The sequence below is a fragment of the Protopterus annectens genome, chromosome 10.part0 (assembly GCF_019279795.1).
Source record: "Protopterus annectens isolate FY-2018-M chromosome 10.part0, PAN1.0, whole genome shotgun sequence".
Classification (NCBI taxonomy): domain Eukaryota; kingdom Metazoa; phylum Chordata; order Ceratodontiformes; family Protopteridae; genus Protopterus; species Protopterus annectens.
Genome location: NC_056744.1, coordinates 49,644,894 through 49,657,861, shown reverse-complemented (window position 1 = coordinate 49,657,861; position 12,968 = coordinate 49,644,894). Strand labels below are relative to the sequence as shown.

The 12,968-nt window shown below is 37.1% G+C and overlaps 1 protein-coding gene across 5 annotated transcripts in view; it reads right to left on the bottom strand.

Moving 5' to 3' along the window:
• Positions 1 to 12,968, bottom strand: part of SEPTIN9 (septin 9) — a 2,307,078-nt gene that overhangs the window by 697,122 nt on the left and 1,596,988 nt on the right. Inside the window, exon 1 of one of the 5 annotated variants that reach the window (XM_044085006.1) lies at positions 7,970 to 8,161. The exons of the other annotated variants lie outside the window; for them this stretch is intronic. Within the exon in view, the coding sequence (XP_043940941.1) occupies positions 7,970 to 8,033 (64 nt within the window). The 5' untranslated portion in view covers positions 8,034 to 8,161. Of the gene's footprint in view, positions 1 to 7,969; positions 8,162 to 12,968 lie in introns of those variants that run through there. 5 annotated transcript variants of the gene reach the window in all.

Genomic DNA, 12,968 nt, shown 5'->3' with positions numbered 1-12,968 from the left:
TTGTTTGTAGTGACAATGAGTATACAAAATATATTGTGGATGTCAAAACTATATACATATAACAATGAACAATTGAAAATAATGTAAGGATTAAACCTTGCATCCAGCCTGGAGTTGAAAACTCCAATTTAGAGTAGTATTTACTACTCAAGTTAACCCCCTACCCTAAGCAGCAGTACCTCAGCTACCACCTTATCAATTTAATACTAGTTATATTTAACTGAGGTTAACAGTTTTCAATTCAATTATCTATCAAGACAAAACTACACATTTGGTAAAACAGCATCATATAAACTAAAATCAACTTTTTTTTTTTTTTTTTTTAAAAACTGTTCATACTACTATATAGATCTATGTAATATATAACACTTGTATTCAAATAGCATTCAAATAATCTTGATGTTAGAAATCAAGAGGAGAGAAAATTAGGTTCTAACATTCATTTAAATAAAAAACTTTGGCTAATATGATTCAGACATTACATATATTAAGTTGCATCTATTTTCTGTCATGTGAATACTATTAACAGCTTCCAAAAAAAAAAAATCTTGAATTGTTTGCATATGAGCATTTACTTAAACTCATTATTGTCAATAGAGTAAAATACTGTATTCATAAAAATTATTATAAGTCATATTGCATAGTTATGCAAATTCTCAGAAACACTTGCATTATTAAAAAAAAAAAAAAAAAAAAAAAGCCATCACACACATACACACAGACACACACACACATACATACACACACACATACACATACACACACACACACACACACACACACATATATATATATATATATATATATATATATATATCTGATCTCACTGAGTTATGTCCTTGTTGAGCACTATCCTACTTGCTGTCCCTAGAATAAATCCGTCTGCTTTATAGAAAATAATGCACAGCAAACACATTTTAGTAACCAGATTTTACAATCATGCTAACCTACTGTTGCCTCTTGATATCCTTTTAAATTGGTCCCTCCTCCTTCTGCAACCACTGCCTCATGGTAGTATTCTTCTCTTTGGAGCTGCCTCTTTCATTGGCTCACTTTTCATTTCCTCCTACATCGAGTTAAGCCTCACAACACTCCATTTTTCTTCCCCAGAAACCAAAACACCCTTACAACTCTTCTCAAGCTTATTTAATGTTTCTCTCCCAGTATGTCTTACCTTTATTAACTGCTTCTCTTCAAGAATCACATTTTCTTTCCATCCTTTTATTTATCTATTTTACCATTTGTCTCCTAAACCTCTCTTGTCCAGTAGTCACTGTTGCGTGGATGTCCCTATTTCATGTCCCCTTGCTGAATATACCTCTCATTAAATCTTGTAAAAACCTTGATAATACTTGATATCTTCACCCCCACCAAAAAAAAAATTGCTTACAAATGTATATTTCTATTTTTTGGTTCCACAGTTCTCCTTCAGACCTCAGTTCAGATTCTATCCCTTCCCCCACCACCATATCACTGCCCTAGATGGAAAAATAATGAACACAGGGCACGATGGGAAGACAGCTCTCCTCTCAGTCCTTTCTTTGCATGGAATACTTATCTAGCCAGTCTACTAAATTTCTGTGCTCTCACTCCTAAGCTTGCTTTATCCTGAGTCTCTAATGGCTTTTGACCTCTAACTAGTACTGGCAAATCACTGACAGTATGGCATACCAGTGAGGTTATATTCATGCATACTTTGCCAATCTTACCGAGCAAACTCATTAACTTGGCTGCTCCAGTTCTTAGCCATTCTTGCACTCTGTTGAGTTCCTCAACTGGAAGTCTATCTGTCCCACTTGTTTTCACTGGTTTTAGCTTTTTAAATACCCCTGTTCTTGCAACATGCTCCTCACATACTCTCTCAGTGACTAGCTCTTACCTCTAATTTGTCCTCTTCTGGCCACCCCTTAACACTCAAGTACTACAGTTCCTCAGAGAACTCCTTCATTTTTTTCTGAGATACCTTCTGTTTCCCAAGTCATGCATTCCTTCTTCTGGATTAGTTCTCTAATTGTCCTTCATCTTTCCTTAATTTCCATGCTAGCTATTTCTTAAGTGTTCCCATTGGATCACCAAATATCTCCCTTTGAATGCTTCCTGCCTGCCATCTTGCCGTGAGCAGGTCCTTATTTCCCATCTTGCCATGAGCAGGTCCTTATTTCCCATTTTGCCGTGAGCAGGTCCTTACTTCCCATCTTGCCATGAGCAGGTCCTTATTTCTTCTAATTCCCTTCCCCCCTTCACCACTCAATGACTGCACTTGGGCTTCCAGGATCTACCTTTCCAGTTCTCTCATCTCACTGTCAATAGTCTTCTCTTGTCATGCTTTCCTACAACCAACATGTAACTGCTGCCTTCATTTCATCACAAATATACCCTTACCCTCTGACTGCTGTTTTCCTTCACAGATCAGTTAATAACCACCCCAAACTCACTTTCTTGTTCTCGTCCACCATTTTCTGCTTGTCCATCTCTAACGTCCTTGTTGGTCTTCTGCTTACTCAACTAATCTGCCATCCATATAATCTCGCCTGTTCAGCAGGGAGGTCTGTAAACTATGTTTTGTCAAATCCTGCATTAGTGCATCCTATGGTGTAAAACAATTCAATAAAGCATGTACTGGTCTAACATCAGATTTCACAGTCTCCAAATGTTCATTAAGAGGGGAATAAGTGACTTAGGACTACTGAGAAAATAACTGCTGAGATATACAGCAATCCTACATTGAAGGAATGTTTATTTAAGGATTTACAAAACATGAAAGACACTGATATTCATTTACATTTAAATAATGCTAATTCATTTATCATACCATGCACCACCTACCTGTAGTATCTCAATATTGCACTGTCCTATTAATAACTTAAAACCAAATATACAATTGCAGATGAAGAGGCAATTTCACACTTTATTTAACAACAGATATAAGCGCTTTCGTCCCAATATTTTACTAACAAGAACTTCATCAGACACAAATACCATTTTAGACAACCTATTTAAATGTTTTAAAAATATGACGTAATTTCCCATTCATTATTAATTTGCCTAACATTTAAAAAGACACAATCTTAAAATTGTATGTATATAAAACCATCAGACCCTAACACCCTACAAAATCATATTCATAAAACATATTATATATATATATATATATTCTTAAAAATCTGAACTATAAAGAATGCATGAAATATATATATATATATATATATATATATACACACACACACACACACACACACACACACACACACACACACACACACACACGCGCACACACACACACACACACACACACACACATATATTTTTATGTAAACATAATAAAAATGTGTATTTATGACTCATAAGACCACATATAAAAACCATCATAGGTTCATAGGTTCATACTAGGCTAACTGCCCTAGGGCATTTATAAGCCTAGCCAGAGTGTGTTTGGCTTTCGCCACCCATTTTAAATTAATTTTGCTATGCCCTTTTTCGAGGTTAGTATACTATGCCTCTGTCTAACAGTGACACAGAAGTGAAACCCGGGGTAAACCTACAATCTCCCATCCACTCATCAAGATTCCTCTTGAAGAGAGTCAGTGAGGGACTCTGCCTAACCTGGACTGGGATTTTATTCCAGAGTGAAGGGAGCCTCTGGGCCTTAATGCCTTCAGTTTTAACAAACTACTGATGGACAAACTATCATTTAAGCCTGGGCAGTATAAAGAATTTAGGCACAATTGCCAAATTAATTCTGCTTTCTCTAATAAGTATGGCCAGGATCCACCACTGTCAGATAGGTATAATGTCTCTAAAATAACAAACTTAAAGTGATGTCCAGGGTACTCTGAAGCATGTTTTGCTAAAGCATTAAACTTACAACTATCTCTAATGTTTCTAAGATGTTCAATAATTATATTCGTGAATCTACATTCGGTTTTACCCACGTAGAAACAAGGGCAATTACAGCATAATGTGCCTAAATTCTTTATACTGGGTAGGCTTAAATGATAGTTTGTCCATCAGCAGTTTGTTAAAAACTGAAGGCATTAAAGAGATGATGGTTGTTATATGCATTCTTATGAGTCATAAATACACATTTTTATTATTTTTACATAAAATATATACGTGTGTGTGTGTGTGTGTATATATATATATATATATATATATATATATATATATATATATATAAAATGTGATCACTACGGATTACCGAATTATCAAAAAACTGACGCTGAATATACCGAGACTAGATGACCGAAACCCCGCATTACCGAAAGACCAGAAGCGTGAAATGAAAAATCCCGATGTTAAGGGATTTTGCGTTAACGCTTCTGGTGTTGCGGTTCAGGTAAGTATATGTGTGTAAGTGTGTATGTGAGGGGTGTAGTGTGTGTAAGTGTGTGTTGTGACTGTGGTGTGTGTGTGTGTGAGGGACTGTAATGTGTGGGTGTGAGTTTGCCTTGTGTGTCTGTTTGTGCGATCTCTGAGTTAGAATAATAAAGTAGGGGGATGTAGGATGCATTGTTTGGTTGTGGGGGGAAGGTCTGTGTGCGTGTGTGTGTGTGTGTGTGTGTGTGTGTGTGTGTGTGTGTGTGTGCTGTTCGGTTGTGTAACTTTCGCAATTTTGAATTTCGCAGTTTTAAATATTCAGTATTGTGGGGTTTCGGGCATGTGGTCTCAGGGTTTTAAGCGTCGGGATTTTGGGCGTTCGGTAATCCGTAGTGATTATAGATATATATATATATATATATATATATATATATATATATATATATATATATATATATATATATATATATATATATATATATATATATATATATATATTATATCATATATATATATTTCATGCATTCTTTATAGTTCAGATTTTTAAGAATACGTATATATAGAATGTTTTATGAATATAATTTTGTAGGGTGTTAGGGTCTGATGGTTTTATATACATACAATTTTAAGATTGTGTCTTTTTAAATGTTAGGCAAATTTATAATGAATAGGAAATGATGTCATGTTTTTAAAACATTTAAATAGGTTGACTGAGATGGTATTTTTATCTGATGAAGTTCCTGTTAGTAAAATATTGGGATGAAAGCACTTAAAGTTGTGTGGAATTACCTCTTCATCTGCGATTGTATCTTTGGGTTTAACTGTCCTTTTAATGAATTGTAAGTCTTTATGATGTTTGACCAGAAAAAAAAACACAACTCTATTTCAATGAAAGCTGTTTCTATTCAGAAAACATTGTTATAACTGTTTTTTTTTTTTTTTTCAGTAAATAAGTTCTCTGTAATTTGAAATTCTTTTGACCTGGAGAGTCTGGTTGTTAAGTCTTTCTCAAACATTTTATTAACTGTATCCATATTGAGTGGACAAGGTTGTGACTGTGATGATATGTATAATTTAAACAGCAGGAAACAGTAATCTGATTCAGCAAAGGAAAAGTCCTTGCAGCCCAAACTGCATCTGCGGCTACAGAATTACCCATTAGAGTTGCTAGCACCAGAAGAAAATTAAATTACATTTTCCATCTACTTTTTTCAGTTTTAATAAGAAAGACGTGCTACATGTAGAATACTTACATTTTGGCACTTACAGCCATGAAAGATACATGAATGGGAAAATCAGTAATTCATAGGGCTGCTGTTTCTTCTCAATATACCCGTCTTTCAAGATTGAAAGCTACTACAGATCTTTAGCATGGATTCATGAAGAAGTGTTCATTTCTAACTAAAACTGTAAGACATGAAGTAAACAGAAACCTCTGAATCCAAAAATCCTGATTAATCACTTCCACAATAACATATACATTTACTTCATGAGTTTCCCTCTAGAAGTTTAATGTCATTTCATGAATACTGTCTTCATGACCAGTTGTTGAACTTGGTACTGTTTAGTGTAAAACATTACATTTACTCAATGGGAGAAACAGATAATTAGCTTAAGTGTTCTGCACTTTAAATGTACTTAAAATATCACCTCACCTCCATTCCTAAGTTTTCTATCCCCTTTCTCCATGTCACATGCCTTGTTGAATGTCCCTGTGGACTCTCTCTCTCTCTCTCGCACTCTCTTCAACTGGCACTGCAGTGACCTATTCCATGGAATTACCACACACTCTCTCTCTATGAAAAATAGCTTTTGTAGATCCATATTATACATTCCATGACAGTTTGCTGTCTGTAGCCTTTTCTCTCCCCTGACAGGAGGGCCTCTTCACATGTCTCTGACATGATAATACACATGTATACTACATCACCCCATATCTTGTGATGTCTGCTGAGAAAATAATCTTGTTGTCTCTGGTCATACCCTGTCTTTAACATTCCATTTACCTTTCTACTGGTTTTCCTCTGGAGTCATCCCTTAACTACTAACCTAAAAGCTTGGGAAGCTTATTCCCCCTTATTTTTGAACTCTGAATCATATTTACTTCATCAGATGTTTCTAATAATTTACTCATTCCTCACATACTTTCACCTTATACTCCTATTAACTCGTGTGAGGTCTCTCCTTTCTAGAAAGCTTCAATATTACTAGTGTCACACCACTGCAGAGACATGTAGGGTGATGAGCGGTAGTTCTCTCATAGCTGGGATGAATCAAACGGCAGGGGCTGTCAGCTCTAGCATGCCCTTGACCATGCGTGCCATGCTAATAAGTGGGTTCTCACTGTCACGTGAATCTGCTTTCAAGGAATCTGCATGGTCCACTGGTTGGCACACTCTGTCTGGAGCCTTGCAGCCAGCATTGGCTGAATCTCTGAATCCAGAAGATTCAGCTGTGAAAAGCAGTCTCACTTTTTCCCTTTGAGGAGGTTGAGCAGGAAATAAGCTGCTTGTTTCTTCATCCTCAGCTGGGCATCGAATATTCCTGTCATTTCTTAAAGCCAGGTTATTTAAGGCATGTTTTTCCCATACAAAAAGGCCTGCCATAAAAATTTTGCAAAGCTAATGCATTACCCTCATTCCTACAGTAACACAAAGGCAGCTGCTGAGGATATACTTAGTTTTCAGTTACTTTAAGCCTAGCTACACACCACATTCAGTTCATATTATGCTCTGGTCTAGTTTCTCAACATCACTGCACTGAGCTATGAGCAAAGCTGCATGTGAAATATTTGCTATAATGCAAATGTAGTGCAGACAGGCCTACACTGGAAAGTAAATAACTCCAGAAAGACAAAGATGACAGCTGTCTACTAAACAAGCTCCTCCTCCTCCTGCATGAAACTCAAACATCATCAGGTATAAACTTTGGTAACCACTTGTCTTCTTATCTGTTGACAAGTTCACAATGCAACTACTTCAGTCTGCTTGAAGAGGGATCTTTTTTTTCGACTGAAAGAATAATCTGGGTACATAGAAAAAAGAAGTCAAGGGCAGTTCCCCTTAAGACAAAGCTATTTATCCATCAAAAGAGTGTTTAAGCTTATGTTTAAATGAATTTTGCTGTTCTGAACACTGGCCTGATATCTTGAGATTTTTCACAAATACAGCAAACTCACAGAAAACAATACAAGACTCTTCATTTTTTAAAACATGTTCACCATTTTTGAATAATTTTGAACTTAAAGCAATATAAAACATGCTCAAAGAAAGCTGAATGGCTCCATTATTAGACAACTTCATGTGAAGGGAGTAAGAATCTGGGAAGAAATCCTGTAGCCTCCAGTAAGAAGCATTCCACTTGCATCACTTATTTGTACCAATTGTAACTTTTTTTTTTCTCGAGGATGCTGCTGCACATTCAGTTTTTATTTAATGTAAAAATGACTGCTCCTATGCAGCTATTACTCTGCCTGTCATATGTTGTCATGAAATGTATAAAAATGGTAAAACCCTGCCCTGTCTGAACATTTTACTTCTACTGCTTTGATGCAGTTTGGCAGATGCAGGCAAGAATGTATTACAAACTGTTATCTACGGACTCTCTTATCTCACTGTAGTTAGCAAATCGCTGTGGAAACACAAACGCTTACCGTGCAAGATCTTCACGTGTGCAGAGACACAGCAAACCAGGTGACTTTCTGAACCAGCTGTCATAAATGATGTAGCCTGAAAGACGTCAGCATTGATGACACCCCAACACCCAGAGTACTAATCACAGAAGGACACTCACAAACACACTGGCTTATGCATCTCTCTTTCTATCTGTCTCTTTTGCATTCTCTCTCCCTGACTCTCGTTCTCTCAGCATGACTGAACATCCTGGCATTCTGCCTTGAACTTTCACATCATCTTTCCATAGCAACATCAGCTAATGAGATCCCTATAAATTATGACTATGTTCTCCTGGGAGGGCTGGTATTTTCTAGCAGCAACATACAGACACAGCAAATTAGTCTTTTGCAAGAGCATTTAAACATATCTGCTCTTTTACACAGACATTTACCAATTAGTTAACAACTGAAACTGAAACACTACTTTTTTAAATTACAGAGACTGATTCAAATCCTTTGTTTCATTAAAAGAAAACTGTGTCAGCTCAGCAAGTGTCAATGTCCAAACTTTCATTTGAAACAAACTTGTTTTTGTTCAAGAGAATATAATATCCTGCAATGAGTCACAACAATGACCTGTTTTCATTGCTTTTTTGGATCACAACAGTTCCTAATTCACATTTTGTGCATAAAATGGTGGTTTACTGCTATATGAAGGGCATATATCAGTTCTGTAAAAGCAGAAAACATGAACCAACAATGCTGAGAACTTCTGTAACAAAAATAAATAACTAAATGGAACTTGAAACAAGTGAATCACGACTTGTTGAAGAAAAAAAAAATCATCCAGAAGGAAGTGTTTTATATGACCCAAAGCCATCTACTCCCCCTTACTGCAGGAAGCTAACTGCACTGTCTCTTTTTATATTAGATATGTAGCTCTAAGAATGTGACATACTGAGGAGAAGTTGCCAATATGCATTAACAATTGATTATGACCATTCCACAGTATAACTACATGCCAGCTGAAGAAGAACACTGTTAAAAGACAGAGACACTCGATTACATCAACAGTAAACCATGATGTATCCCCTCTTTACAAAATCATACAGAACACAAATACTTTGTAGGCCTCATTTCCCAGAATTTTGTGCTAGTAGTAAAATGTTCCAAATAGTTTAATATATTAACGGTTACACTAGCTACCAAAGTCTGTGCTCTGTTTCTTGATGTTTGACAGCGCAAATGGCAAAGACTACAAGTAGAAGCTTGAGATAGATATAGGGGACCTACATATGCAGGACACAAAAACTGGTACTTTTGAGATGTATGCTTACTCCTGTTACCTGCAAAATGGTGTTTCCTACAGTACTGGTTACAAAGTATATAACACTGCAATCAGTAACAGACAGTGGAGCTGGTAACTCAACAGATGGCTGGGACAGTGGGTTAATGAAGCAGCTGCTAACTTCACAGATGAATAGAGTGTTTGGGTTAGTTATGTAGCTGGTCTAACCATGTAGATAGTAACAGCACAGATGTCTGGTGTAGTGGGTATGTCATGTAAGTGGTAACTCTACAGATGGCTGGTATGGTGGGTTAATGATGTGGCTGGTAACTCCATAGAAGACTGGTATAGTGGACAAATCATGTAGTAACTCCACAGATGACTGGTATAGTGTGGGTTAATCATGCAGCTAACTCCACAAGTGATTACTATAGTGCACTAATCATATAGCTGGTAACTTCATAGAACTGGTATAGTTGGTTAGTCATGTGACTGCTAACTCCAGATAAATGGCATTGCAGCTTAATCATGTGGCTAGTAACTCCACAGATGACTGTATTGCGGGTTAATTATATGGATGGTAACACTACAGCTGACTGGTATAGTGAGCTAATCATGTGACTGATAACTCCACAGATGACTGGTATAGTGGGGTCATCATGTGGCTAGTAACTCCACAGATGACTGGTATAATGGATTAATCATATGACTGGTAACTCCACAGATGACTGGTATAGTAGGTTAATCTTATAGCTGGTAACTCCACTGATGACTGGTATAGTGGATTAATCATGTGACTGCTAATGCCCATACATAATGGGTACATTTGGGTAATCAAGTAGCTAGAGACTTTGCAGATGACTGGTATAGTGGATTAATCATGTGACTGCTAATGCTATACAAAATGGGTACATTTTGGTAATCAAGTAGCTAGAGACTTTGCAGATGACTGGTGTAGTGGATTAATCAGGTGACTGCTAATGCCATACATAATGGGTACATTTGGGTAATCAAGTAGCTAGAGACTTTGCAGATGACTGGTATAGTTTGTTAAACATCATGGCTGGTAACTCCACAGATGACTGGTGTACTGCGTTAATCATGCGGCTGGTGGTACCACAGATGACTGATATAAGTGGGTTAACCATGTAGTTGGTAACAATATAGATGACTGGTTTAGTGGATTAATCATGTGGCTGTTAACTTCACAGATAACTGGCACTGTGGGCTAATCACAAAAGTTGCTAATTTCACAGATGTTGGTACAGTGGGTGGATGACAGTCTGAGATGTATCAGGTATTTGCTACCACACTAGGTCTGTTAGAGGAAGTCGGTTTGGTCCATTGGATGGAACAGTCGGTTAGCTTGACAGGTAAGACTTTAATAGACTGCTTGCTCCTTTACCATCCCACCAACCATCAATCTTTCTTGGTCTTCTCCAGTTTTGGAACAAGAAAAAGCTGCAGATTTAACCAGATAACCAAACTAAAGCCAGAATGATCCCTACAGCAAGATTGAGGGTTGAAAGGTGGCTTGGTTGCATTAAATAGCTCCTTTATAACAGATGCGCATTCGATTACATACCAGTAACTTTCATAGTTGGTAAGAAAGACTTTCATCTGATTTAGCAGTTATGACAGAGTCCCCAACTGATACAGGTAGGACATCATATTAAGAAAATGCAATCTTTACAAATGTAGCACAAAAGTGTATTGTGGAGGAAGGTAGTGCAAGCTTACAAAAAATATTTACTAGTGAGTTACAACAACATTACAAAAAATGTGCAAATAGATACAGCTCCAGTGGAATGTAAAAGTGTAATAAAGTATGATACCATGTCACACTCCAAACTTCTCGATAAACTATCCCAACTCAACATATCTCCGTCTACTATTAAATGGTTCACTAGCTATCTCACTAATAGACAACAATCAGTAAATTCCTCTTACCTTTGAAGATAAGATGTGGACATGGTTGGTCTATATACTAAGTAGAGGCTTTACACTCTGAGTGGCTTTTGTACCCTCCCACCTGCATAAATGCTTCCTTTACTATTAATATGTTTACCCTCAGTGTTGGATTTATCCCAAGGCAGCAATATTGTACATATTGTAGATAGTTATTATTATTTTTATTATTATTTGAATGATCTCTGATGTATTAATGTGTTGTTCTAACTGCAAATGTTTTGTAATGTGCTATGCCTTTAAACAAAATCAATAAAATTTCTATTTGAAAAAAAAAAAACAATCAGTAAGAAGGCAGGCTACCTGCTCCCCTTACTTACCAATCTGGGGTGCCTCAAGGCTCGATTCTTGACCCTTTGCTCTTTAATGTTTTCACAAACAAACTGCATACTTCCTGTACAGCATCCTCCCTGACACAATATGTGGATGACTCTACCCTTATTACCTGTTCTGACAGTATTTTGAATCTCCACTTTACTACTCAACATAGCTCCTATCTGTAGAAAAATGGCTAACCGACAACCAACATTCTAAATCCCCAAAAAACAAAGCTACCACTCTTTTTTCCAAACCCCCTCTCTAACCTCAAATCAACCTTCACCATTTCTTCTCTTGACAATACCATCTTACAACCTGACCCACATACTAAACTTCTTGGTGTTATCGATGAAAAAACAGATGCCATACACTGACTGCCTCAAAAAACTCCAGCTTTACTCCATAGCATATCGCCTACTTTGAGGTGATCTCTGCCTAACATATAAAGCTATGTCAAACCCAGAGATGTTAGACATGCTACACCTAAAGAAATCCCAATCCTTCCAAGCTACACGCTTTAAGGACATAAACCTTGTCACCACAATAAACAGGACATGCTGGAGGGATAGATTCCTGTCCCAGAGACTTCCCATACTCTGGAACAAGCTACCCATCTATGTCAAGCAAAGTTCCTCATTAGCACTCTTCAAGAAAAATCTTGATAAGTGGATGGGAAATAGGAAATACACTCCGGGGATCACTTCAGTGGTTTTGCTTGACAGGGGCACAGGAAAATAACTTTCTTGGGTGGCATAAGCCAGGGAACCTTGTTGGCTAGGCTTACTTAGGCCCTTGGGCCGATAGCCTAGTACCTACCTATGAACGTATAAACCAATTAAAATTTGATACCCATATTCAGTACTGTATTAAAAAGACCAATAAAAAACTTGGCCTACTCTAAAGATATAAAAAATACCTAGCCCCTGACTCAGGCAAAAAATAGGTCAGGCCTTCCTCCTTCTATGCCTACTTTATGCCTCCCCCATCTTTTCACATCTGCAGTCTACCCTTCTAACTAAACTCTGTCAATCATACTATAGTGTTGCAAGATTTGCTAGTAAGCAACCCTACAAATCTCATCACTGCCATGCACTAAAACAACTCCAGTGGCTTGACTTCTCCCAGCACCTGCTTCACTCCCGGATGCAAATGACTCATACTCTACTCTTAAAACCACTTTCCTGTCCTGCTCTATCATCACTAATATCACATTATACCCCTCCCAGAACTCTCCGCAGCTCTGACCAGCTCCTTCTGGACACTATAAACCAAACAAAAAAACTGGTAAACTTCTTTACAAATATAATACTTCCCATGCATGGAACAAACTCCACCTTAACAACTGAATAATTTCTAACATAAATCCCTTTAAATACAAACTTAAAACTTTTCTCCTGAATGTCAACACCTGTCATTGGTATTATCCCACTTAAATCTCACCTTACCTCTTTACTACCTCTCACA